Source organism: Mobula hypostoma, chromosome 8 (assembly GCF_963921235.1).
Source record: "Mobula hypostoma chromosome 8, sMobHyp1.1, whole genome shotgun sequence".
NCBI lineage: Eukaryota > Metazoa > Chordata > Chondrichthyes > Myliobatiformes > Myliobatidae > Mobula > Mobula hypostoma.
Window position 1 is genome coordinate 149,585,378 of NC_086104.1, and position 26,575 is coordinate 149,611,952.

General features: G+C 45.3%; 1 protein-coding gene across 10 annotated transcripts in view; it reads right to left on the reverse strand.

Moving 5' to 3' along the window:
- LOC134351041 (ankyrin-1-like) overlaps window positions 1-26,575 on the reverse strand; it is a 315,455-nt gene that overhangs the window by 115,404 nt on the left and 173,476 nt on the right. For all 10 annotated transcript variants that reach the window (XM_063057044.1, XM_063057043.1, XM_063057036.1 and 7 more), the window contains 8 exons: window positions 24,520-24,717; window positions 22,111-22,209; window positions 13,992-14,090; window positions 11,502-11,699; window positions 9,713-9,811; window positions 7,878-7,976; window positions 5,225-5,323; window positions 3,581-3,673 (listed from right to left, as the gene is read on the reverse strand). In XM_063057044.1, the coding sequence (XP_062913114.1) occupies window positions 3,581-3,673; window positions 5,225-5,323; window positions 7,878-7,976; window positions 9,713-9,811; window positions 11,502-11,699; window positions 13,992-14,090; window positions 22,111-22,209; window positions 24,520-24,717 (984 nt within the window). The remainder of the gene's footprint in view (window positions 1-3,580; window positions 3,674-5,224; window positions 5,324-7,877; window positions 7,977-9,712; window positions 9,812-11,501; window positions 11,700-13,991; window positions 14,091-22,110; window positions 22,210-24,519; window positions 24,718-26,575) is intronic.

The window sequence follows — 26,575 nt, forward strand, 5'->3', positions numbered from 1 at the left end:
GGGAAGAACCAGAGAGACATTCTGTAATGATCAATAAACCAATTGTTTGGAATCAAGTGACCTTGCCTGGTATCTGAGGCTAGGTGTGTCTGCACCTGCGCCACCCCCCCCCCACCCTTAGCAGACCTTCTCTGTCACCTGTCCCACACCTCCTTCGCAGCACCCCACCCTCGCAATTCCCAATATCCATTGATCCTTCCAGATTCACAAACTCAGCTTCCACTGCACATTGGCAAATACAGTACTGTGTAAAAATCTTAGGCACCATAGCTATGTATATGTGCCTAAGATTTTTGTGCAGGTCTATGGTTTCATGGAATTAATATACAACTAGAGCAAGACATCTCAAAGGCCAGAGGAAGTAGTAGAGGCAGGTATAATTACGATGCTTAAGAGGCATTTGAACAGGAGCTGAAGGGATATGAGCCAAACAAAGGCAAATGGGACTAGTTCAGGAAGGAATCACAAACAAGAGAAAATCTGCAGATGCGGGAAATCAAAGAAATAAACACAAAATGCTGGGGGAGCTCAGCAGGACGGGCAGCATCTATGGAAAAAAGTATAAAGAAAGGGTCTGGATGAAGGGTCTCAGCCCAAAAAGTCGACTGTACTTCTTTTCCATAGATGCTGCCTGGCTTGCTGAGTTCCTCCAGCATTTTATGTGTGTTGCTTAATTCAGGAACCTTGGTTGGCATGAATAAGTTGGGCTGAAGGGCCTGTTTGCATGCTGTACAGCTCTTAATCCTAACTCAATCATGGGTCAATTTACAATGACTAATTAACCTAACTGGTACATCTTTGGACTGTGGGAGGAAACCAGAGTACTTGGAGGAAACCCACACAGCCACGGGGAGAACGTAAAAAACTCCTTACAGGCAGTGGCAGGAATTGAACCCACGTAGCCTGGACTGTAAAGCGTTGTGCTAACCGCTACACCACTGTGCACTGACTCCAAAAAAATGAATGGTAAATCCGTGAGGGGAAATGTCTGAGGACGGTCAACAATAAGGACAGGGATCTTGACCTAACCAGCAATGAAGGCAGCAACTCTCTTCCAGTAGATTTAATTTCCGACTGGGAACCTGAATCAGTTAAAACACTGTATGGTACATATATGTGTGGACCATCGATGTACCTGCTGTGTATGCAGGGCTGCCTATCAGTAACATTGAAGGATCAGATAATTTGGCAAATATTGATGGGACATTCCTGCTCTTCTTTTACAAAGCGTCATGGCACCTGAGGAAAAAAAAAGCAAGGACCTTTCATGATTCCTGGATGTCCCGAAGATCTTCACAGCAAATGACGAACTTCTGCAGGGAGGTCACTGTTGCAATATCGCTATCTCAGAACACGGAACAGCACAGCACAGGAACAGGTCCTTCAGCCAACGATATCTGTACTGACCATGATGACAAATTAAACGAAGTCCGTCTGCCTGTGCACGGTCTATATCCCTCCAGTCTCAGCAGGTTCGCATGCCTGTCTAAATGCTTCTTATCACGTCTGCTTCCACCATCACCCTTGGCAGGGCATTCCAGTCACCCATCACTCGCTGTGTAAAAAGAACCTCTCATCTGAACTTCCTCACTCCAGAAAAAAAATCCTTCCAAATTAGAAACAACAGTGCAATCTCGGAGAATGTTTTGAAGATTGTCTATGACTTTGAAGGTTCTCACTTTTGAACTTTTCTTCTTGTTTGATCTTGTTTTCTAACTATTCATTAAAACTGAAATTATTAGTGTGTACTTGTGCTGAGAATCTTACAAGGTATCAACATAGTCCTGGAACCAGAAATTTGGAGGTTCAAACCCCCTTTCCAAAGCCTACCAACTTGAGCATATAATTCGAAACCAAAGGTCGACAGAGATGAGGTCCCATTTACTTTGTCTGGGGGATCCCATGGTGATATTAGGTTAGGCAAGTTAATCCCAGTGATGAGGTTAATTTTTGCCCCACAGTCAGCATTGGCAAAACGTAATCAGGCCATTGAGATGTTGCTGTTTGTGAGACCTTGTCATGCCTAAACTGGCTGCCCGGTTTCACACAGTACTTCCCAGGGTGTTAGGTGGTCTGGGATCACCTGCAGAGGGTCGTAGGCTCAGCTAGATTCCATCATGGACACTAGCCTCCCTACCATTGAGGACATCTTCAAAAGGCAACTCCTTAAGAGGGACTCCCGCCACCCAAGAAATATACAGCTTATAAAGCAGAAGAGAATCAACAAACTCATTCGTAAGGCCAGTGATGTTGTGGGGATGGAACTGGACTCTCTCATGGTGGTGTCTGAAAAGAGGATGCTGTCCAAGTTGCACGCCATCTTGGACAATGTCTCCCATCCACTACATAATGTACTGGTTGGGCACACGAGTACATTTAGCCAGAGACTCATTCCACCGAGATGCAGCACAGAGCATCATAGCAGGTCATTCCTGCCTGTGGCCATCAAACTTTACAACTCCTCCCTTGGAGGGTCAGACACCCTGAGCCAATAGGCTGGTCCTGGACTTATTTCCTGGCATAATTTACATATTACTATTTAACTATTTATGATTTTATTACTATTTAATTATTTATGGTGCAACTGTAACGAAAACCAATTTCCCCTGGATCAATAAAGTATGACTATGACTTTGACTATGACTAAGAACTCTCTCTCTTATTCTTCTTACTCTCTTCTCTCTCCTCTTCCCTCCCCTTGCTCTCACAACAAATTTTATGGCATTGTTCAGTGATAAGCATAGCAATTAGCGCTTAACAGTACCAGCGACCTGGGTTCAATTCCCATTGGTGCCTGCCAGGAGTTTATACGATCTCCCTGTGACCACATGTGTCTCCTCCGGGTGCTTTGGTTTCCTCTCACAGTCCAAAGACGTAACGGCCGGTAGATTATTTGGTCATTGCAAACTGTCATTAGGCCGGGATTAAATTGGGGGATTGCCGGGTGGCACAGCTCGAAGGGCTGACTCCGTGCTGTGTTTCAATAAATAAATAACCTGATTCGGAGTCTGACTCCCCTGGATTCTGATAAGTACAAGTGTCTTTTTCTTTCTAAGGGGTGAATTGCCTGTGTCCCCAATGCGACTGAGATACAAGGCAAAGAGGAATTCTCTCTCACATATTTGTGGTGTTCTCCTGCACCCTACAGATTCTTCACTTGGTGTTACCGGGCCATGGGATTGTGGTGGGCTTGACAAAGGAGCCCAGAGCAGCCACATATAATTTCCAGCTAAATGCAGCTAATTAGCTGCCAAGGCCACTTGTAGCATCTTGTCTGGGATCCTGTCAACTGGTAGGAATCTAGATAGTGCACTTCATGCAGAGTTAAATGCAGCCCTGTTGCAGGCATATGAATAATTGCCTTGATCTTCATTAAGCATCGAGGCAGACACAGTTAAAGTGAACCCCCATAAGCTGGAAGCCTGGAGCTGTGTCCTTGACATCATCTACTTTCTCCAGGGCATGCCTCCTCGTGCTTTGTGGCACACGTGACAGAACTTGTGAGTACATGTATGTGTGAGAACCAGTGTGGATTGTGATTGAGGTCACCATCAGGTTAGGCACTGCTCTCCACACTCACTGTGCTCATGGTCTCGTCAGTGACAATCTTTAATACGTCCGTTACGGAGATGTACCCAAGCCGCTTTGCGATCGCTAACGCTGTGCTTCCATTCTGAAAGTGGATCAGAACATTGCTCGGTGTCAGAATCAATCACAGTGAGAATGCATAGACAGCACAAGCTCCCTTCAGTTAGGACAAAGACGTCAATCACTCTGGAGATTTTCTGGCAACCTTCCCCCCCACCCCTTTGAACCATTGACTCTTACTGGACATTTGTTCCCAATGTTTTCTGGAGAAGTTTGTACATCATGTAATTGGTTACCATTCAAGGTGAACATCCAGCCATTGACTCCTACTAGACAACCATTCCCAATGTTCTCTAGAGAGGGTTGTACCTCATGTAAGTGGTTATCACTCAGAGTGAATGTCCAGCCATTGATTCATGATCCATTGATTCATGCTACACAACTGTTTCCAATGTTACCTGGAGAGAATTGTACTTCATATAAGTGGTTACTATTCAATGGGAAAATTGAACCATTATGGATGCATGGTTGTCACAGTTCCCGATGATCCCTGGAGAAACTTGCACCTCATGTAAGTGGTTATTGTTCAACGTGAATGTCGAACTACTGACTCATTCTAGACAACTGCTCCCAATATTCTCTGGAAAGGTTTTACCTCATGTATTTAGTTACCATTCACGGAAACGTCCAACCATTAACTCATGCAAGACAACCATTCTTAATGGTAGCTGGAGAGATTTGTACCTCATGTAAATGGTTACCCTTCAAGGTGAAGGTCGAACCATTGACTCATGCTAGATGGCAGTTCCCAAAGTTCTTTGGATAAGCTTGCACCTCACGTAAGTGGCTACCATTCAAGGTGAATACTGAACTATTGACTCTTTCTAGACAGCTTTTCCCAATGTTCTCAGGAGAACATTGGTTACCATGCAAGTTGAACATTGAACATGGAGGTCTCAGTGATTTACCAGAGGCAGTAGGTTTCACTGATTAGGCTGTCTTCACACACATTGCAGAGCAACATGGTGATGGAATCCTGGACTTCACTTGTTTCCACGTGTACTGGGGTCAATTGTCCATTACCCCCTCATCCGCTAACTCAGTGCACAAATAAAATAGACCAGAGTAGGTCAACCATTCAATAAGATCAAAGCCTATACTGCATTTAACTTTCCTACTCAACCCTGGAACAATCTAACCAGTTCAGTCTTAATTATATTCAGTGCCAGAAACCCATAGCTCTGGAGCTTGAGAATTCTGAAGAAGTTTCTCCTCATCCTATTCCAAATCATCAACCCCTTGTCCTGTGCTCCGACTCCAGAAGAACTGGGGCCCAGTACCTTCCGCTATTGTTGTAAGTGCTGAGACACCTAGATAGCACGAAGCATGGAACTGGGTCCTTGTTGGTGCCAAGTTACATTTGAGATCCTAAATATCTTTTCAGCACTGAGTGCCTGTGGGACTAGTTACTTTTGTTGTCGGGGGCTGAATTTATTGCAACAACAATCATCTTGTGGGGTAACTCAGCCATTCTGTACATGCACACACACTGATAAGCCTCACTCGCTCAGGTCCACAGGGCTGTGTCTTATACTTCACATAACTAGCAGAGTATAATTCCCATCTCAGAACCCACCATGGTGGTTTCATTTGGAGACGCTCCGTGCTTTAAGAGGAGAGTAACGACATCCGTGTGGCCTTGCTGTGCAGCTTGATGCAAAGACGTGTGTCCAATCTATGGCGAGAGACAGGGAGGGAGAGAGGGAGCGAGGGAAGAAAGAGAGAGGTAGGGCAGAGGAAGGAGAAACAGAGAGAAAGGAGAGGAGAGGAGAGAGAGAGAGAGAGAAAGAGAGAGAGGAGAGAGAGAAGGCAGAAAGAATGAGAGGCAGGAAAGAGTGAGAGGTGGAAAAAGAGAGACAGGAGGATGAAAGAGAAAGGAAGGAAGGAGAGAGAGAGGAAAGAGAAAGAGAGAGTGAGGAAGTAGAAGGAGAGGGGTAAGAATGGGAGAGAGGGAGACAGAGAGAGAAGGAGAAAGAGAGAGGGGAGAGAGGGAGTGAGGTAGAGAGATGGAAAGAGTGTTATTAAGCACACCAAAAGATAATCTTAAAAAGAAATGCCATCTGACCCTGCATTTCCTCTGATCTTACATTTGTTTTCCATCTTGTTCCCTTCCCTTGACTCACTGGGAAGGTGGCTGATAGGTCCCAGCTCTGTGATGGTGGACCTCAGCCTTCCTCTCTCAGTCACCCACATAAAGCAAAGGTGCCAGCACTGGTTTGACAAGGCATCGATCTGTCGTGTCCTGTATCTATAGTGACTCAGTGCAATTTCTTCATTCCCTGAACCCCACACACCCCACTAAAATTTTTTAAGCAAGTGAGCGGGATGGTTATAACAAGATGCCCACAAGCCAACGTGGCAGGCTGTGAGCATATCCCCAGGAATCTGTGCTCTGCGAAGCTGAATGACACAGTACTCTGTTTAAGCCTGTGATATTTCACTTGCCTTTATGAAATATACACAGGGCAGAGGGGTGACATCAGTTCCAGTCCCATTCCTCATCATCTTCAAAGACCTACTCCACACTGGTTGAATTGCAACCTGAAAACTGTCTCTCCTAACTTTTCGAACATCAAGCCTTGACTTCTGTCCCAAAGCAGCCAATTATTTGTAAATCATAAATGGATGCACTGGAAGGGATGTGCAAGGTGCTACGAAAATGGACTTCTTCCTTCTTATTCATTTCCTAGTGCAGGATTTCCCACCAAGAGATGTGTTTCGGTGCGGAAGCTTTACAGCAGGGTTTCCCAACCAATGGTCCACTGACCTACGGTTAGTGATAGGGGTTCAGGGTATAAAAACAGTTTGGGAACACCTGTTTCAGAGAGGGTGCAGAGAATGGAGATGCTTCTGAGGGGGTGCAGAGGTTACCTGGATTAGACAGCATGTCTTTTCCTACGAGGATAGGCTGAATGAGCCAGGGCTTTTCTCGTTGGAGCGAAAGCGCATGTGAGGTGATTTGGTAGAGGTGTACGAGATGATATTGGCAAAGTTTGAGTGGATAGCCAGAGAGACTTTTCTCCTAGGTGAAGGTGGCTAATACAAGGTATTTTTAAGGTGTTTTGAGGACAGTATAGGGTGGGATGTCAAAGGTAAGTTGTTTTTACACAGAAACTGGTGGGTGTGTGGAACATGCCATTGGTGTGGTCGTAGAGCCAGGCACACTCAACAATTGAGGAATAGCATCTTCCCCTCTGCCATCCAATTTCTGAATGAACACTGAAACCAGGAACACTAACTCAATACTTTTTTTATTTCTATTTTTGCACTACTTATTTAATTTAACTATTTAATATATGTGGGCACGTGGCCAAGTGGTTAAGGCATTGGACTAGCGACCTGAAGGTCATGAGTTCGAGCCCCAGCCGAGGCAACGTGTTGTGTCCTTGAGTAAGGCACTTAACCACACATTGCTCTGCGACGACACTGGTGCCAAGCCGTATGGGTCCTAATGCCCTTCCCTTGGGCAACATCGGTGGCATGGAGAGACTTCCAACATGGACAACTGCTGGTCTTCCATACAACCTTGCCCAGGCCTTATACTTACTGCAATCTACAGTTTTCCTCTGATACTATATACCGCATTGTACTGTTGCTGCAAAGACAAATTTCACGACATACGCTGGTGATATTAACAATTATTCTGATTCTGAGATACATGAGGGGCATTTAAGAATGTCTTAGATAGGCATTTGGATCATAAAAAAAGGAGGGGTGTGTAGGAGGGAAGGATTAGGTTGATCACAGAGTAGGTTAAAAAGTCAGCAGAAGATTTTGGCCCAAATGGCCTATAGTGCGCTGTAACGTTCTATGTTGTATGTACCTATAGGATCTTACTGATCACATAGCAGCTGACCACTGTCCTCCACTGGCAGTAAAAGGTCCAACATCCCGAGCTTGGAAAAGGCATCAATGAAGACAGAACATTGAACAGTACAGACTGTCTGGCCCACAATGCTGTCCTAATCTATACTGTTGTGCATTTAATATTTCAGTAATATTTGAGTAATTCTGTATATATATCGTTTGATCAAGCATTTTTGTTCATTTAAATAATTCTTTATGGGTTATATGTAAAAATACGTGAATTGCATACGTCATTGTGCTACTACGTGATATGTGCACGCCTCCTTAAAGTAAAGTTCTCGCCTCATCTCCAGCTTCTTGGATAAAAGCTGACACAGCATTTCTCCCCAAACGTTAAGCAACTAATCAGAAGGTGGCTGTACCTTGGTTTTGCAATTGACGTTCGCCTGGTTCTGGAGCAGAAACTTCACCATGTTCATGTTTCCATGGTGACAGGCCATATGCAGTGGTGTGTATCCAGACTGTGAAAACAAAACGTCACTTCTTTTACACAGGGAAACCCCGATACAGGGAAAACACATCACGATCACAAAAGACTTTTGAACAGTACTGCACATATACACACATATGTACATATATAAAATTGTAATTTAGTTTTTATATACAGTATTGTAATCTTATATGTATTGCAACGTACTGCTGCTACTGACATATACAAGTGATATTAATCCTGATTCTCATTCTGAGATGCAGATAGGTTTGCCTGAACGATTCCTGGCACAGATCCAGGTAACAAACTACAAAGATGAGTCGAACCGATCGAGGCATTAAATTCAGCAAGGTCCCAGAGAACGGAACTTCAGGGCCTCAGAACAGCAGACAACATAATCAAAGAACCCTCCCATGATGCACTTCTCTTTTCTGCCCTCTCTCATCAGGCAGAAGGTACAAAGGTTTGAAAACACAAACCACACTTAAGGACCGCTTTGATCCCACTGTTATAAAACTATTGAATGGACCTTTTGTATGATAACAATGAACTTTTGGCCTCACAATTTACTCTAACCATAACACTATATTCTGCCCTATATTATTGCTTTGCTGGGTATCATCTTCATGTGCGTATGTTTTGAAATGATCTGTATGGATGGCATGCAAAACAAAGATTTTCACTCTAACTCAGTACATATAACAATAATAAACCATTTAACAATGGATAAGCACAAACGATTTTGCAGATGCTGAAAATCCAAAGCAACGCACACTAAATGCTGGACAGAACTCAGCCGGTCAGGCAGCATCTCTGGAGGCTGAAGAGGAGCTGACATGTCAGATCAACACAGCGTCAGATCCTTATGCAGGGCCTCCGCATGAAACGCTGATGATTCCTCAGCCTCACCTGGTAAGGATCTTCAGTACTGGTGCTGGTTTAGTATTGTCACAGGCACTAACATAGAGAGAAAATCCTGTCTTTCATACGGTTCATACAGATCAAATCATCACAGAGTGCATTGAGCTAGACTAAAGTAAAACAATCACCATTCATTAGATGCTATGTTGTATGTCGTGGGCAATCATGGTCTTAACTGCGATTGTTCTTGGCAAATTTTTCTACAGAAGGGGGTTGCCATTGCCTTCTTCTGGGCAGTGTCTTTACAAGACGGGTGATTATCAGTACTCCTCAGAGATTTTCTGCCTGGCGTCAGTGGTCACATAACCAGGACGTGATGTGCACCAGCAGCTCATACGACCATCCGCCACCTGCTCCCATGGCTTCATATGACCCTGATCGGGGGTGGGGGGGTGGGGCGAAGTAGGTGTTACACCTTGCCCTAGGGTGACCTGCAGGCTGGCAGAGGAAAGCGGTGCTTTACAATCCCTTTGGTCTAGACACATCTCCACCCCGCCACCCAGAACAATAACAATGCAGAATAAAGTGTAAAAGTTATTGTAAAAGTGCAGTGCAGGTAAACAATAAAGTGCAAGATCATAACGAGGTAGGTTATGATGCCAAGAGTCCATTTTAGTAGACAAGAGGTCCATTAAAGAGACTGATAACAGTGGGATAGAAGCTGTCCTTGAGCCTGGTAGTGTGTTCTTCCAGGCTTTTGTATCTTCTGCCCATTGGGAGAGAGGAGAAGGGAGAATGTCTGTAGGTGGAGATCAGGGCATGTGGTCTCAAGGTTAACACTGTGTGCCTGCTTACACTGCAGCCTGTTATAAAAGCTCTGGGTTGAGTCACTACACAAGAAATTACCCTTGTCATTGGTTCAGGAGACGCCCCATGATTGGTGAGTACTTCAGCCACTGGAACACGGTCCTCCTGAGCCACCAGATGTAGCGGTGTCAGGCCATTCTACGAGACACAAGAGAGAGCATTGGCTAGCAAACATGAATGCAGCACATTCTCCCAGTGTACACCCCCGCCCCCCCCCCCCAAGCAGAGTGGGACGCACTCTGGGCTTGAGTGTGGAATGAGCTGTTGACCATCCACATAGCAGCTCAGGCTCAGACCTGCTTGAACAAGACATTTCACTCACAGTCCCGTCCACCACCTCAACAAGTTGTAGAGCCACGAGAATGGTCTTTCAGTGTTGCTCTGCTACAGCAGGGCCATATTAGCAGCAAAGACCCAGCTTTGCCTACATAAGACCATAACAAGACATCACCATCATATGCCATGTCCTATGATGCGGGCAATCATAGTCCCATGACCATAATTGTTCTTGGCCAATATTTCTACAGAAGTGGTTTGCTACTGCCTTCTTTTGTGCAATGTCTTTACAAGATGAAGCTAATCTCTAGAGAGGTTTAAAGAAGGGTAGGAAAAACAATAGTGAGTTTTACTACCAATAGGCTTCTGATTGTGTCTTTATTACCTCCTATTTTCTTGTTTTTGCCCTTACTTCACTATCTTGAAGCAAGGCAAACAAAACAAAAAGAAAACTGTATTAATTACACTTCTTCTTCGATGCGATCACTGCAATCAATAACCTATAACTTCCCTTTTGGTGTTGAGTCATTGAACTGACATGCTTATAAGTGTTGGTAGGGAAGTATAAGGGGGATGTGAGAGGTAGGTTTTTTTTACACCAATCGTGTTAAGTGCAGGAGATGAGTGTAGTGGTAGAGGCAGATATATTAGGGACATTTAAACGTCTCTTAGATAGGCACACTGATGAATGAAAAGTGGAGGGCTTCGTGGGAGGGAAGGGTTCGATTGATCTTGAAGCAGGTTAAAAGCTTGGCAGAAAGTTGTGGGCCAAAGGGCCTGGGGTGGCCAGGAAGCGCAGTGGTTAGCACAACGCTTTACAGTACAGGCGATCTGGGTTCAATTCCCTCCGCTGCCTGTGAGGGATTTGTATGTTTCCCCTTGTTACCGTGTCGGTTTCCTCTGGGTGCTCTGATTCCTCCCACAGTCCAAAGACAGACCGGTTAGTAGGTTAGTTGGTTAGTTGGTCATCGTAAATTGTCCCATGATTAGGCTAGAGTTAAATTGGGGATCACTGGTTGGCGTGGCTCAGAGGGCTGGAAAGGCCCATTTCACGCTGTATCTCAACAGATAAATAATAAGTAATATTCTATAGTGTTCTCTGTTTCAATACTACAATATTTCATGATTCTCACTATTTACGGTCAATAGCTTCAAAATTATGACACAGTCAGCTCTAGTCAGAACACACTCAAGCCCCTGTGGTATGCACATGTCCCAGAAGGCCTCCAAAGTACTTGTGGATATTGCATGCTCCTTCTGCAGGGACATAACCCCAGAAGAGGGCCAGGCAATCGGCTTGGACAGAACCCCCAGCTGCCCAACACCTGGACCCATGGATGGCCGCCTTAGCCAGGCCGAGAAGCAAACCATGAAAAAAATTCCATTTCTATGGATTAGTGCCTTGTTGGAGCGGCAGCGGCGGGAATTGAACCCACAATCCACTGGCAGTGTAGGAACTATTGAAGCACGGCAGACAGGATGGAAGGCCTGATGGACCCCTTACACAACCGCCCCCCCAACCCTGTTTGGTGTTCTACTTGCTGGTCCCTACCTTACTGCTCAGGTTGGTATCTGCTTCATTGCTAAGGAGCAAGTTGACCATCTCCATGTGGCCGTCCTGGGCTGCCAGGTGCAAAGGTGTCATCCCCTGGAAGGACTCCGTGTTGGCCGAGGCTCCGTACTCCAACAGGATCCTCGCTATCTCCGTCTGGTTCTGCTTGGCGGCGATGTGTAGTGGGGCGTAGCCGTTCTGAAATTGGCACACATTTACCATCACTCTAGTCTGGTTCAGACGCTGCCCATCAAGCTAGGTCAATGCACTTAGTGAAACACTATGTGATGAGGGTAGCCATTTTGCTCCCTTGGCAACGGATGGTTGCCTAGGTTACCGGCTCAACTCAATATCACTGAAGACCTTGTCTGGGGTATTCATCTTTGTCCTCTGTGAATAGGTGCATCACCACCCACGTGTTTTTCAGCCTGGAACTTCAGAAGGTCTGGGGGAGGGGTTGAGATTTTAGTCTACCATGCTGTGTGCTGCAGCTTAAAAAAATTCTGGAGGAATTCAGTGTGTCAGGAAGATGGGACAATTGATATTGTGGATCGAGGCCCTTCGTCTGGACAGGAAGATAGAGGGAGACAGCCAGTAAAAAGAGGTGAAGGGAAGAGATGGAGCAATAGCCGGCTGGTGGTAGGTTGATCCAAGTGAGTCATGGTGACAGGCAGATGAGGGAGGGAGGAGAGTCAGCATGGTGTCAAAAACTGGGAGATAAAAGGTGGAAGCAATAAAAGGCTAAAGGTAACAAAATCTGATAGGAGAGGAAAATGAAACATTAAAGCTCAAAATAAATTTTATTATCAAAGTACATATACGTCACCAAGTACATACCACGTGTTGGTACGTGGCCAAGTGGTTAAGGTGTTGGTCTAGTGATCTGAAGGTCGTGAGTTCGAGCCTCAGCTGAGGCAGTGTGTTGTGTCCTTGAGCAAGGCACTTAACTACAAATTGCTCTGCGACGACACCGGTGCCAAGCTGTATTGGCCCCAGTGCCCTTCCCTTGGACAACATCGGTGGCGTGGAGAGGGGAAACTTGCAGCATGGGCAACTACCGGTCTTCCATACAACCCTGCCCAGGCCTGCACCCTGGAAACCTTCCAAGGCACAAATCCATGGTCTCACGAGACTAACGGATGCCTATTATACATCACCATACACAACCCTGAGATTCAACCCACAGGACACACTCAGCAAATCTACAGAATAGTAACTATAACAGGATCAATTAACAATCACCCAGAGTGCAGAAGACAATGGACCGCGCAGATGTGAGTATAAATAAATAACAATAAATAATGAGAACATGAGATAACGAGATAAATATTCCTTAAAAGTGAGATAATTAGTTGTGGGAACATTTCAATGATGGAGCAAGTGAGTGCAGTTTTCCCCTTTTATTCATGAGCCTGATGGTTCTGATGTTTGAGGGGGAGTATCTATACAAGGGAAGTGGGGAGGGAAATGTGTTGTGTGTTACTCCAGTTTCAGCACCTGGAATCTCTTATGAATCCACATCATGTGTAACAATGGATCTTAGCCTTGTATTTTAACAGTGAAAGGTGTCTTCTGCTCAGCTAGAGAGGAGGACCGCTGCACCCGCTAACCGTACAGCACAGATCGGACTGTTCAGCTCATGATGCTGCGCCGATCTTTAACCTACTCCAAGATCAACCTAGCCCTTCCCTCCCACATAGTCTTCAAATTTTCTTTCAGCCTTTTGCCTATATAAGAGTCTCTTAAATGGCCCTATTGCATCTGCCTTTTCTACCAAATTTCTTCCGTTTCTCTTATTCCATAAGACATAAGACAAAGGAGCAGAAGTTGGCCATTTGGCCCATCGAGTCTGCTCCACTATTTTATCATGAGCTGATCCATTCTCCCATTTAGTCCCACTCCCCCACCTTCTCACCATAACCTTTGATGCCCTGGCTACTCAGATACCTATCAATCTCTGCTTTAAATACACCCACTGACTTGGCCTCCACTGTCGCTCGTGGCAACAAATTCCATAGATTCACCACCCTCTGGCTAAAAAAATTTCTTCGCATCTCTGTTCTGAAAGGGCGCCCATCAATCCTTAAGTCATGCCCTCTCGTACTAGACTCCCCCCATCATAGGAAACAACTTTGCCACATCCACTCTGTCCATGCCTTTCAACATTCGAAATGTTTCTATGAGGTCCCCCCTCATTCTTCTAAACTCCAAGGAATTCCTGCCTCCCCCCCATACTTTTGTCAAATAACCTTAAAAATAAGCCTCCTTCTTCCCTCCGAGTCAGTTCTGCTTAGGGAAATAGGTGTTGGCTGTCCACTCTATCTACTGTATGCCTCTTATCATCTTATACACCAGGAGTACTGGTGTTCTTGGTGGATGAGGTACACCGAGGCTCTCCTTCCCTACAGCTGACTGGTTGTTCAAACTCCTTACACTACAGCTCTGCTAGCTAAAGGCCCTGGCAGGTGGTAGTGTCTTGCCTGTACTTACCCGTGCCGTGGCATGCGGAGATGCATTTTGTTCGAGAAGAAGCTTCACGATGTCTTGGTTGTCATGGTGAACTGCCACATGGAGTGGGGTCAGCCCGTTCTGCAAGGGAGGTGGAGGACAGGTGTGAGAGGAGGAGATGGTCTCGTTTCTCAAGCTATAAAGACCCAACAACAATCCTGATGTAGAAAGCATTCTGTCCAGCTGCAACACACCTTGGTGTGGCAACTGCTCTGCCCAAGACGCAAGAAACTGCAAGATATTTGTGAAGGCAAACTGATCCAGTATGCAAACCAGCCTTTCCCTCCATTACACAACCTGTTGCCATAGGAACACAACCAAATAAAACAATGACCCCTCCCACCTTGGTCACTCACTCTCTAATTGGGTGGAAGGTACATGGGTTTGAGAGCATGGGTCACCAGACTCAGGGACAGCTTCTATCCCACTGGTATCTCTCAGAATCTTGAACAGACCTCTTAAGATGAACTTTTGATCTCCCAATCTACTTTGCCGTGGCCCTTGTACCTTATTTGTCTACTTGTGCCGGACTTGCTTCTGTTACTGCTACACCATTGAAATGCAAGAGAAGATTGGTAGCTTGGTTTGACTGCTTGTCTGTAGGGTTGTTGTCTGAGTCTTGAACGTAAGAAATAGGAGCAGGAGTAGGCCATCTGGCCTGTCGAGCCTGCTCCGCCATTCAATAAGATCATGACTGATCTGACCATGGACTCATCTCCATCTACCTGCCTTTTCCCCATAACCCTTAATTCCCCTACTATGCGAAAATCTATCCAACCTTGTCTTAAATATATTTACTGAGGTGGCTTCCACTGCTTCAATGGGCAGAGAATTCCACAGATTCACCATTCTCCGGGAAAAGCAGTTCCTCCTCATCTCTGTCCTAAATTTACTCCCCGAATCTTGAGGCTATGTCCCCTAATTCTCTTCTCACCTACCAGTGGAAACAACTTTCCTGCCCCTATCTTATCAATCCCTTTCATAATTTTATACGTTTCTTTCAGATGCAAACGTTTCACCACCAGTCGAGGTGATATCGCCTGTGCACAACCTCTAGGCTTGGCGAACAACCCTACAGACAAACTATTTGTACAAATAATTCCACCCCCCCCCCCACTCCCCACTCTGACCTTTAACGTTTTTTCACCTGCCTATTACTCCCCCCTGGGTCCCCTCCTCCTTCCCTTTCTCCTATGGGTCCACTCTCCTCAGATTCCTTCTTCTTCAGCCCTTGACCTTTCCCACCCACCTACCTTCACCTATTACCTTCCAGGTAGCCCCTTTCTTCCCTCCAGCATCTTTTTATTTTGGCATCTTCCCCCTTCCTTACTCCTGATGAAGGGTCTTGCCCATCGACTGCTCATTCATTTCCATAGATGCTGCCTGAGCAGCTGGGTTCCGCCAGCATTCTGTATGTGTTGCTTTAGGTTTCCAAATTTTCAGACTTTCTTGTGTTTAAAACAAACTGTTACACCATATTCTGTATTCTGTTTGGTTCTACTACTTTGACATAATTATGTATGCCCTACTCTGTCTGAATGCAAGCAAAACTAAAGTTTTTTCACCGTATCTTGGTACATGTGACAATAATAAACCAATTACCACACCAAAGAAGATAAACTCTTTCCTCCAACTTCAAAATGGTATCTGAAATGCAGGAGACTCTCTAGATGCTGGAAATCCAGAGCAACACGCAAAAAGTGCTGGAGGAACTCAATAGGTCAGGAAATGAAGCTGACTGTTTGGGTCGAGACCCATCCTGATGAAGGGTCCACAGATGCTGACTGACCTATTGAGTTCAACCAGTATTTTGTGAGTGTTGCTCAATAGTTCTCTGTCCAAGTAACTCCCTTTCCCTACTGCTTTTGTGCAGGAATTTTAATATGTTTAAATGAAACTATCATTATTGCTGGTTTAAACCCTTTTATGATTAAAAGAAATACTTATTTAACTGAGAAGCCCTTCTAAGGAGTCAGTACCTCCTTTCCTCTACAAAAACCAAATTAGCAAATATTCACTTCATTTTAGTTTGTCCACTGATAGGTTCCTGTTGGCAGGTAAGGATGACAGAATGGTTTGTTTTATAAGTGATTATTGTCTATCTAAGTACTGCTCTCTGCTGACCTGTGACCACTATGTTTTACATTTGCTTTGGCCCAGTCAGTAACTGTAATTTATTTATTTTATATGAGTCCTTTAGAGTAAAGTACAGACTCAATGGGCTGAATGGCCTAATTCTGCTCCTGTGTCTTATGGTCTTATGGCAGTGAAATCGAACTTCATGCATCAGTGATTGGCAGGATACTTGGTAGTGTGGAGGAGCAGAGGGATCTGGGGGTACGTGTCCACAGATCCCTGAAAGTTGCCTCACAGGTGGATAGGGTAGTTAAGAAAGCTTATGGGGTGTTAGCTTTCATAAGTCAAGGGATAGAGTTTAAGAGTCGCGATGTAATAATGCAGCTCTATAAAACCCTGGTTAGGCCACACTTGGAGTACTGTGTCTAGTTCTGGTCACCTCACTATAGGAAGGATGTGGAAGCATTGGAAAGGGTACACAGGAGATTTACCAGGATGCTGCCTGGTTTAGAAAGTATGCATTATGATCAGAGATTAAGGGAGCTAGGGCTTTACTCTTTGGAGAGAAGGAGGATGAGAGGAGACATGATAGAGGTGTACAAGATAATAAGAGGAATAGATAGAGTGGATAGCCAGCACCTCTTCCCCAGGGCACCACTGCTCAATACAAGAGGACGTGGCTTTAAGTTAAGGGGTGGGAAGTTCAAGGGGGATATTAGAGGAAGGTTTTTTACTCAGAGAGTGGTTGGTGCGTGGAATGCACTGCCTGAGTCAGTGGTGGAGGCAGATACACTAGTGAAGTTTAAGAGACTACTAGACAGGTATATGGAGGAATCTAAAGTGAGGGCTTATATGGGAGGCAGGGTTTGAGGGTCGGCACAACATTGTGGGCCGAAGGGCCTGTACTGTGCTGTACTATTCTATGTTCTATGTTCTATTGCCTGGCTTGTGCTCAGAGTGCAGGACCAGCTCTATGCATTTCACAAGAAAAGTGTCACTTGCATCACGTCGTATTGAATGAGTTAACACAATCACAGCAAGAAGATTTAGTGGGGCACCTAGCTTCTGTACAACTATTGTTTATATAAATGTAAGGTCCTATCCATCCTTGGATTTCACTAATGCCAGAGTGTGGCCCAATGTAACTAGAGAACCAACACCTGGATAGCCTACATCCCAAACATTATTAGGTAACCCTGGCCTCCAGTGGAAGGTTTCCCCCTTTTCTCCATCCCACATGAATTGTGGTCCTCCCTATTTTGTTACCTTTCCCTCAACATATAGATGACAGGGTGGCGATAAGTCTCTGCCAAATGAGGTGGAAGATGCTCCTTCCCTCTGCTAACCTGTGGGTCAGGCTAGGATAAAGTGCAGCACCTGCTTAGTCCCCCGATCAGGGTCATGTGAAGCCATGGGAGCAGATGGTAGATGGTCGTAGGAGCAGCTGGTGCTTATCACGTCCTGGTTATGTGACCACTGACACCAGCCATTTCTTTGAGCCCCATTACTACCTCTCCAACATCATTTTCCTGCTGTCCAATATCCACTTTGCCACTCTTTCACTCTTTGTATATCTGAAAAAACTTTTTGTATCTTCTTTTATATTATTGACTAGCTTACCTTCATATTTCATTTTTTAATCATGGTATTTTTTTGGTTGCCTTCTGTTGGTTTTTAAAAGTTTCCCAGTCTTCTAAATTCCCACTAATTTTTGCTATATTATATGCCCTCTCTTTTGCTTTAACTTCCCTTGTCAGTCACGGTTGCCTCATCCTCCTTTTAGAATACTTCTTTATTTTATAGATGTATCTATCCTGTGCTTTCCAAATTGCTGATCTGCCATCATCCCTGCTAGTGTCCCCTTCCAATCAACTTTGGCCAGCTTCTCTCACATGCCTCTATAATTCCCTTTATTCCACTGTAATACAGATATAACTGATTTTAGCTTCTCACTCTCAAACTGCAGGTGAATTCTATCATATTATCATCACTGCCTCCTTGGGGTTTCATTATCTTAAGCTCCCTAATAAAATTAGTTCATGCCACAACACCCAATCCAGAATTTCCTTTTACCTAGTGGGCACAACCACAGCTGCTCTAAAAAGATATCTCATAAGCATTCTACAAATCCCCTCTCTTGGGATCCAGCACCAACATGATTTTCCCAATCTACCTGCATATTGAAATGTCCCATGACTATCATAATATTACCCTTATTGCATGACTTTTCTATTTCCCATTGTTCAGAGGTCTGTATATAACTCTGATCAGGGGCTTGCTCAGTTTCTTAACTCTACCCACAAGGATTCTACATCTTCTGATCCTATATCATCCCTTCCTGAGAGCAGTAAGCATAAAGGAATTGGGTGCTTACTGTTCTGGTTAACAACAAATGGCACAATCCTGGTCATATTACAATCGAGGAATGTGTTTGTAGACCGGATATTGAACTTTTTACTGTTGGACTTCGGCCATATTCCACTGAGATACAACACTGGGCGGCATGGGATGTCGTTCCTGCCTGTAAACATCGAACTTGCAGCTCCTCCTGTGGAGGGTCAGACACCCTGAGCCAATAGACTGGTCCTGGACTTATTTCCATCTGGCATAGTTTGCATTTTGTTGTTTGATAGTTTGTGGTTTTTGTATTGCTATATTTATGCTCTATTCTTGGTTGGTGCGGCTGTAATGAAACGCAGTTTTCCTCGGGATCAATAAAGTATCTATCTATCTATCTAAGGATTTGATTTCGATTTTACTGACAGAACCACTCCACCTCCTTTGCCTACCTGGCCGGTCCTGCCGAAACAAGGTGTATTCTTGGATGTTCAGCTCCCAACTATGATCTTCCTTCAGCCACGGCTCAGTGATGCCCACAACATCCTACCTGTCAATCTCCAACTGCGCGACAAGATAATCTAAACTTATTCCATATACTGCATGCATTGAAATATAGCATATTCAATCCTGTATTCAACACCCTTTTTGATATTGCCCCCACGTTACACTTCAACTCACCCCATTGAATGCAATCATCTGCCTGTCCTTCCTCACAGTCTCACTACACACTGCATCTACTTGTAGACCAACCGCCCCATCCTCTGTCCAATCACTCTGATTCCCATTCTCCTGCTAATTTAGTTTAAACCCTCCCCAACAGCTTTAACAAATCAGCCTGCAAGGATATTGATCTCCCTCGGGTTCAGGTGTAACCCATCTTTTTTGTACAGGTTATACATTCCCTAGAAGAGATCTCAGTGATCCAGAAATCTGAACCCCTGACCCTTGCACCAATTCAGCCACTCATTCACCTATCTAGACCATCATCTTATTCCTGCCCTGAGTAACACGTGGCACTGGGAGTAATCAAGCGGTTACTACCTTGGAAAGCCCTGCTCTTCAGCTTCCTCCCTAACTTCCTATACTCACTCTGCAAGACCACTTTCCCCTTTCTACCTACTGTGTCTCATCGGTGCCAATGAGCCCCATGGCTTCTGGTTGCTCATTCTCCCACTTGAGAATCTTCCGCAGCCACTCTGAGACAGCTTGGACCGTGACAACACTCCTGGCTTCTCTTTCGCGACCAGAGAATCTGGCGTCCATCCCTCTAACTATCGAGTCTACCGCTCTGCCTGACTTCACCCTTCCCCAGCTGAGCCTCAGAGCCAGCCACAGGGCTCCTGGCCTGACTGCTGCTGCTGTGCCCTGATAGGTCACTCATCCCAGCAGTATCCAAAGAGGTGTATTTGTGGCCGAGGGGTCTGGTCACAAGGGAAACTGTACTGACTGTTTACTCCCCCTACTTCTCCTGGTGGTCACCCATCCACTATGTGAAGCCTGCAAAGTAGTACTGACCACCTCAGTAAATGCCTCAGTTATGAAGTTTTCAGCCTCCCAGATGCATCCAGCTCCAGCTCCAGCATGTTTCTGGAATAGTCATAGTCATACTTTATTGATCCCGGGGGAAATTGGTTTTCGTTACAGTTGCACCATAAATCATTAAATACTAGTATATAAATTATGCCAAGAAATAAGTCCAGGACCAGCCTATTGGCTCAGGATGTCTGACCCTCCAAGGGAGGAGTTGTAAAGTTTGATGGCCACAGGCGGGAATGACTTCCTATGATGCTCTGTGTTGCATCTCGGTGGAATGAGTCTCTGGCTGAATGTACTGTGCCCACCCAGTACATTATGTAGTGGATGGGAGACATTGTCCAAGATGGCATGCAACTTGGACAGCATCCTCTTTTCAGACACCACCGTCAGGGAGTCCAGTTCCATCCCCACAACATCACTGGCCTTACGAATGAGTTTGTTGATTCTGTTGGTGTCTGCTACCCTCAGCCTGCTGCCCCAGCACACAACAGCAAACATGATCGCACTGGCCACCACAGACTCGTAGAACATGGAATGTGGGAGGAAACTGAGGAAACACATCCAATCACAAGAGATCGTACAAGCTCCTTATAGACAGCAGTGGGAACGCCTGATCTCTCACTGCTGGTGCTGTAAAGCATTGCACTAACTGCAATGCTACCGTGCCCCTTTTCCCCTCTCCTCTCTCACTACTGACGCAGAACATGGACAATTCCTTCTCTCCACAGATGCTGCTCAATTCGTTGAGTTCCTCCGGAAGATCATGTGTTTCTCCATGTTCAGTCTCCTTGTACTTGCCCATTACCACGAATGTTTGAGTTTCCCCAGCAAGTTAGTTGATTGCACAGACACACAACAGGCTGCAGGTGCTTGAACCCGCAGCTTCATTCAAGATGCCGGAGTAACTCAGCAAATCAGACTGCACCTACACTCAGTGGCCACTTTATTAGGTACCTTTTATATCTAATGGGTTGGTGAGTTGGAGAAATGTCTCTACCCAAGGAGGTGTAAGGCGCTCCTTCCCTCCTGTAACCTGCAGGTCACCCTTGGTCACCTGCTTAGCTCCCCGATCAGGGCCACATAACATCATGGAAGCTGGTAGTGGATGGTTGTATGAGCAGCTGGTGTATATCACAAGTCCTGGTTATGTGACCACTGACACCAGGCAGACAATCTCTGAAGAGTATTGATAATGGCTGGGGTCACCCGTCTTGTAAAGACTCTGTCCAGAAAGAGGCAATGGAGAAAAAACTTCAGCAGAAAATTTTGCTAAGAATAATCATGTCAAGCGAGAAGGAAGACCATGTTTGCCCACGTCATATGACTTGACATTTAATGATGATGACGATAATTACACCTGATAAAGTGGCCACTGTGTGTATGGTTGTGGTCTTCTGCTGTTGTAGCCCATCCACTTCAAGGTTCAACGAGATGCTCTTCTGCACAACACTGTTGTAACATGTGTTTATCTGAGTTGCTGTCACCTTCCAGTCAGCTTGAACCAGTCCAGCCATTCTCCTCTGACATCTCTAGGTAACAAAGTGTTTTCATCCACAGAACTATTGCTTTCTTGATGTACTTTTTAGTTTTTTTACACCATTCTTTGTAAGCTCTAGAGGCTGTTGTGCATGAAAATCCCAGAAGGTGAGTGGTTTCTGAGATATCAAACTATCCCATCTGGCACCACCAATCATTACACAGTCAAAATCATTTAGATTACATTTCTTCCCCATTCTGATGTTTGCTCTGAACAACAACTGACCTCTTGACCATGTCTGCATGCTTTTATGCACTGAGTTGCTGCTGTACGATTGGCTGATTAAATACTTGCACTAATGGGCAGGTGTACAGGTGTACCTGATAAAGTAGCTACTGAATGTATAAAAGCCAATGGGCAGTCAATGTTTTGGGTCGAGTCCCTCCTAATGAACTGATGAAGTCCAGTTAAAAGGTCTTGACCTGAAATGGTGACTGCCCAGTTTTCTCCACAGATGCTGCCTGACCTGCTGAGATCCTCCAGCATCTCATAGAGTTTTTTTATTATATAGTATTGAACCAATGTGGTCTAAACTCCGACTGTTGGAGAACATCTGATGCTGGTCCACAGACTGAAGCGATATAATGTGGTCTGTTTGGAATGTAAAGTTACCTTTCCTGCAGCGTTGGGCTGACCTCCTCGTCGAAGCAGCAGTTCCATAACTTGCCTTTTACCGTACTTGGCAGCGACATGGATTGGGGTAAACCCTTTCTGCGGACAGACGGACAGCATGTCAGACCACTACGGGCACATGCAGAAGAGTAAAGATTAGCTTTATTTGTCGCACATGCGGTGAAATATACAGTGAAATGTGGCATTTGTGTCAAATCAAATCACGAGGATTATGCTGGGCCTGCACGTCTGCCGCGATTCCAGCGCCAATATAACATGCCCACGATTCACTAATGTTAACCATACGCCTTTGGAATGTGGGAGGTCACCAGAGAATCCAGAGGAAACCCATGCAGATATGGAGAGAACATACAAACTCCTTATAGACAGTGGTAGGAATCAAACCCTGCCTGCGCTGTAATAGCGTTTGGCTAACTGCTAAGCTCCTGTGCCATTCTCACGTCCCAGTTATTGCTGTGGAAGCTAGCTGGCTGTCCATGTCAGCTAATCCCACCTGTTCCTCAACCGGATGGCAGCAGACCTACAGGGAGTTATTCCCTTGGAGCGCACTGCTGAGTTCAGACCTGCCTGCCCCACATTTGCTTTATTTCAAGAAAAACTTTATTCAGGAAGGATGGGGAGGGGGGTGGTGTGGTGCACGTTCTCCTGCCTACATCAAAAGTGTTGAGGTTGAGAAGGTCGAGAGCTTCAAGTTCCTAGGTGTGAACATCCTGGTCCAGTCACATTTATGGTACATCCAAGAAAGCTCACCATCACTTCTACTTCGGCATGTCCCTGTCAACTCTTACCAGCTTTTATCTCTACACCATATAAACTGTTCTGTCTGAATGCATAACGCCTTGGTATGACCACTGCTCTGCATGTTACCACAAGAAACTGCAGAGAGTTGTGGGCAGTACAGCACATCACAGGAGCCAGCCTCCCCTCTATGGACTCTGCCTCAGTAAACCAACCAGGATAATCAAACATTCCGCCCACCCCGGATATCCTCTCCTCTTCTCCCCTCTCCCCTCAGGCAGAAGATACAAAAGCCTGAAAACACATATCCCCAGTCTTCCATCCACTGTTATCAGGTTCTTGAGCAGACCTTTTGCGACCTCTTGTCCTCAAAATCTACCTCGTTATGATCTTGCATTTTACTGTACTGCACCAGTCTCCGTTGTATCTTCAAGGAGCAGTGCCTCAAAAAGGCGGCGTCCGTCATTAAGGACCCCCACCACCCAGGACATGCCCTCTTCTCATTGCTACCATCAGGGAGGAGGTACAGGAGCCTGAAGACATACACTCAATGATTCAGGAACAACTTCTTCCCTCTGTACCCATGAACAATACTTTTTGATCTCTTGTCTTTTTGCTCAAATGATTTAATTTAACTATTTTATCTATATGTATAAATTAATTAATTCACAGTTATATATATATAAAGTAATTCACAGTTTTTTCCTCTCTATTATCATGTATTGCATTGTACTGCTGCCGCCAAGTTAACAAATTTCATAACGTGTGCCGGTGATATTAAATCTGATTCTGAGCTTTTATATTTCCAGCCCACTGTTATTACACTTTATTTATCATTGTTATTATTTTACCTGATTCTAGCTCAATGCACTGTGTAATGATTTGATTTGTATGAACAGTAAGCAAGACAAGTTTTTCACTGCATCTCAGTATGTGTGACAATAATAGACTAATACCAATACACAAGCTGTAAACACAGTCATTTTTTTTACATTCTTTGTGTCACTTGGTCACAATATTAAATAGGGTTAACACAGTATTTTTTTAAACCATAGCACCCTTGCCACTCGTGTGTCGCTCTGGGATGAGGTACCCCTTTCAATGCTCGAGGGGCTTCACCATCTGACTTAGCCCCTCCACGTCTAGTAGCGGGCAGACCTACCCCATACTTTCCATGGTCTCCTCCTCAGACCGGGGGAGGCAGGAGCCATTTGTGACACAGTAACACAGCCCCAGTTGCAGTCAGCTTCCAAGCTGGAGAGGCATGGTAGTGTGTTGGTTAGCAGGCGACCCGGGTTCAATTCCTGCTGCTGCCTGTAAGAAGTTTGTACGTTCTCCCAGTGACAGCGTGGGTTCGTCTGGGTGCTCCGGTTTCCTCCCACAGTCCAAAGATGTACCAGTTGGTAGATGAATTGATCATTGTAAGTTGTCCCTTGATTAGGGTAGGATTAAATTGGGGGGTTGCTGGGTGGTGCAGCTCAAAGGGCTGGAAGGCCCTATTCCACACTGTATCTCAATAAATACATAAAGTTCCGTAAATAGAGCTGTGTGCCTTTGTGTCACAATCAGGACTAACTTTACCCAGAATGGAGGTCCATTCCACCTTTCTTCACCTGCTTGAATGCACTGGTTGATAACTTGCCCACATACCTTTGTCATTCTGGTCTGTGAGGCTCCGTGGTCGAGCAGGATCTCTGCGACTTCAACATGCCCCTCCCGCGAGGCAATGTGCAGGGGCGTATGGCCTGCAGTAGTCGCCGATTTCGGGCACGCTCCATTCTCCAGCAAAAGCTTGACGACCTCCAGGTGGCCCAGGCGAGCAGCACAGTGCAGGGGAGTCTGGTCGTCCTGTGTGGGGCAGACAGGTGGTGACGGAGACTTTATAGTAGACCTTGTGGAGAGAGGCACCTGCTATCTCGGAAAAGTAGCCAGCATAATCAGAGACCCCTCCCAGCCTGGACATCCTGTCTTCTCCCCTCTGCAATCGGGCAGAAGATGCACAAGTTTGTGAATAGACATCACCAAGGTCAAGATCAACACACACACACAGAAAATGCTTGAGCAACACACACAAAACGCTGGAGGAACTGAGCAAGTCAGGTTTCTATAAAAGGGAGTACACTGTTGACATTCTGGGCCGAGACCCTTCAATAGGACTCTGCATTTCAGCTGATCCTGTAGTTCCTCCAGCATTTTGTGTGTGTTGCTCAAGATTTCCAGCATCTGCAGAATCTCGTCTCTTTATGAAATGCTGGAGGAACTCAGTGGCCAGCCAGCATCTATGGAGGAAAAAAAACAGTCAACATTTCAGGCTGAGACCCTTGGCCCGAACATTGAATGTCATTTCCCTCCAAAGATGCTGCCTGACCTGCTGAGTTCCTCCAGCATTTTGTGTGTGTTGATCCAGATTTTCAGCAACTGCAGAATCTCTTGTGTCTCTAGCAGGCTTAAGGACAGCTTCTATCCTGCCCTTTCCTAGTTATCAAACAGATCTCTTGTACCATAAAGATGAACACGACCTCACAATCTATCTTGCACTTTAGTTGTCTGCCTGCACTGCACTATCTCTGCAGCTCTAACTCTATACCAATATACAGGTTCCTTAAGGCTGTTATAACCAGGGGTGGTATTGGGGATAATCTCCCATTACCTATTAAATGCTCCCAATGGCGTGTGACTTAACCAGGCTCTAACAACCAAATCCAGCTCCTGGTCTTCAGGAGTGAATCCCAAGGGAAAAATCCAGAGCTGAAGTCCCCAATGTTGAGTTCAACGCTGCCTGGCAACTCCTTCCACACACCTGACGCCAAACTGCATCAGCCTCTGCCACACCTTTGGGTATATTATTTAATTATTTATGGTTTTATATTGCTATATTTATACTCTATTGGTTGGTGCAACTGTAACGAAACCCAGTTTCCCTCGGGATCAATAAAGTATGTCTATCTTTCAGATATGTGGAGAGGGGGAGCTTGCTACATGGGCAACAGCTTGCTCTTTATATTGCACTGTCTTGGCTTGTGTATCTAGACAGCTAGGAATACAACGTCCATGGTTGACCGTGATCCACAGAGGCCTCTGGATACAGTACATTTCACTCTCTCATTGCATTTCCCTTTGTACTATCTCAATCTACTGACAGTTTTAAATGATCTGTATGGGTGGCAGGCAAAGCAAAGATTTTTACTCTATGCCGGTAGATGTGATTATCACGAACCAATCGCCAGATTTTATGTAGGAAATGAAATTTGATCAACACAACTAGGTACTGTGACTTTGGGACCATAGGAAGTGATATCCTTGCCTGCCACTGAACTTTATGCACAGTACTGCGCAAAAGCACATTTGTATACTTTGTGCTCCTAAGACTTTTGCACAGTACTGTTGTAATTTTATGTATTGCACTGTACTGCTGCTGCAAAAAACAAAATTCATGACATATGTGAGTGATGCTCAACCTGATTCTGATGTGGGTCTCTATTGCAGACTGAGAGTGGGAAGGGGGCAGGGAGAGGGGAATCATGGTTGGGAAAAGGGGAAGGGAGAGGGGAGAGAGTGGGAAGCACCGGAGGGACATTCTGTAATGATCAATAAACCACTTGTTTGGAATCAAACGACCTTGCCTGGCGTTTCAGGTCTGGCTGTGTGTGCACCCACACACCATCCCCTGCCTCCAGCCCTCCCTCTCTGCCACCTGTCCCACACT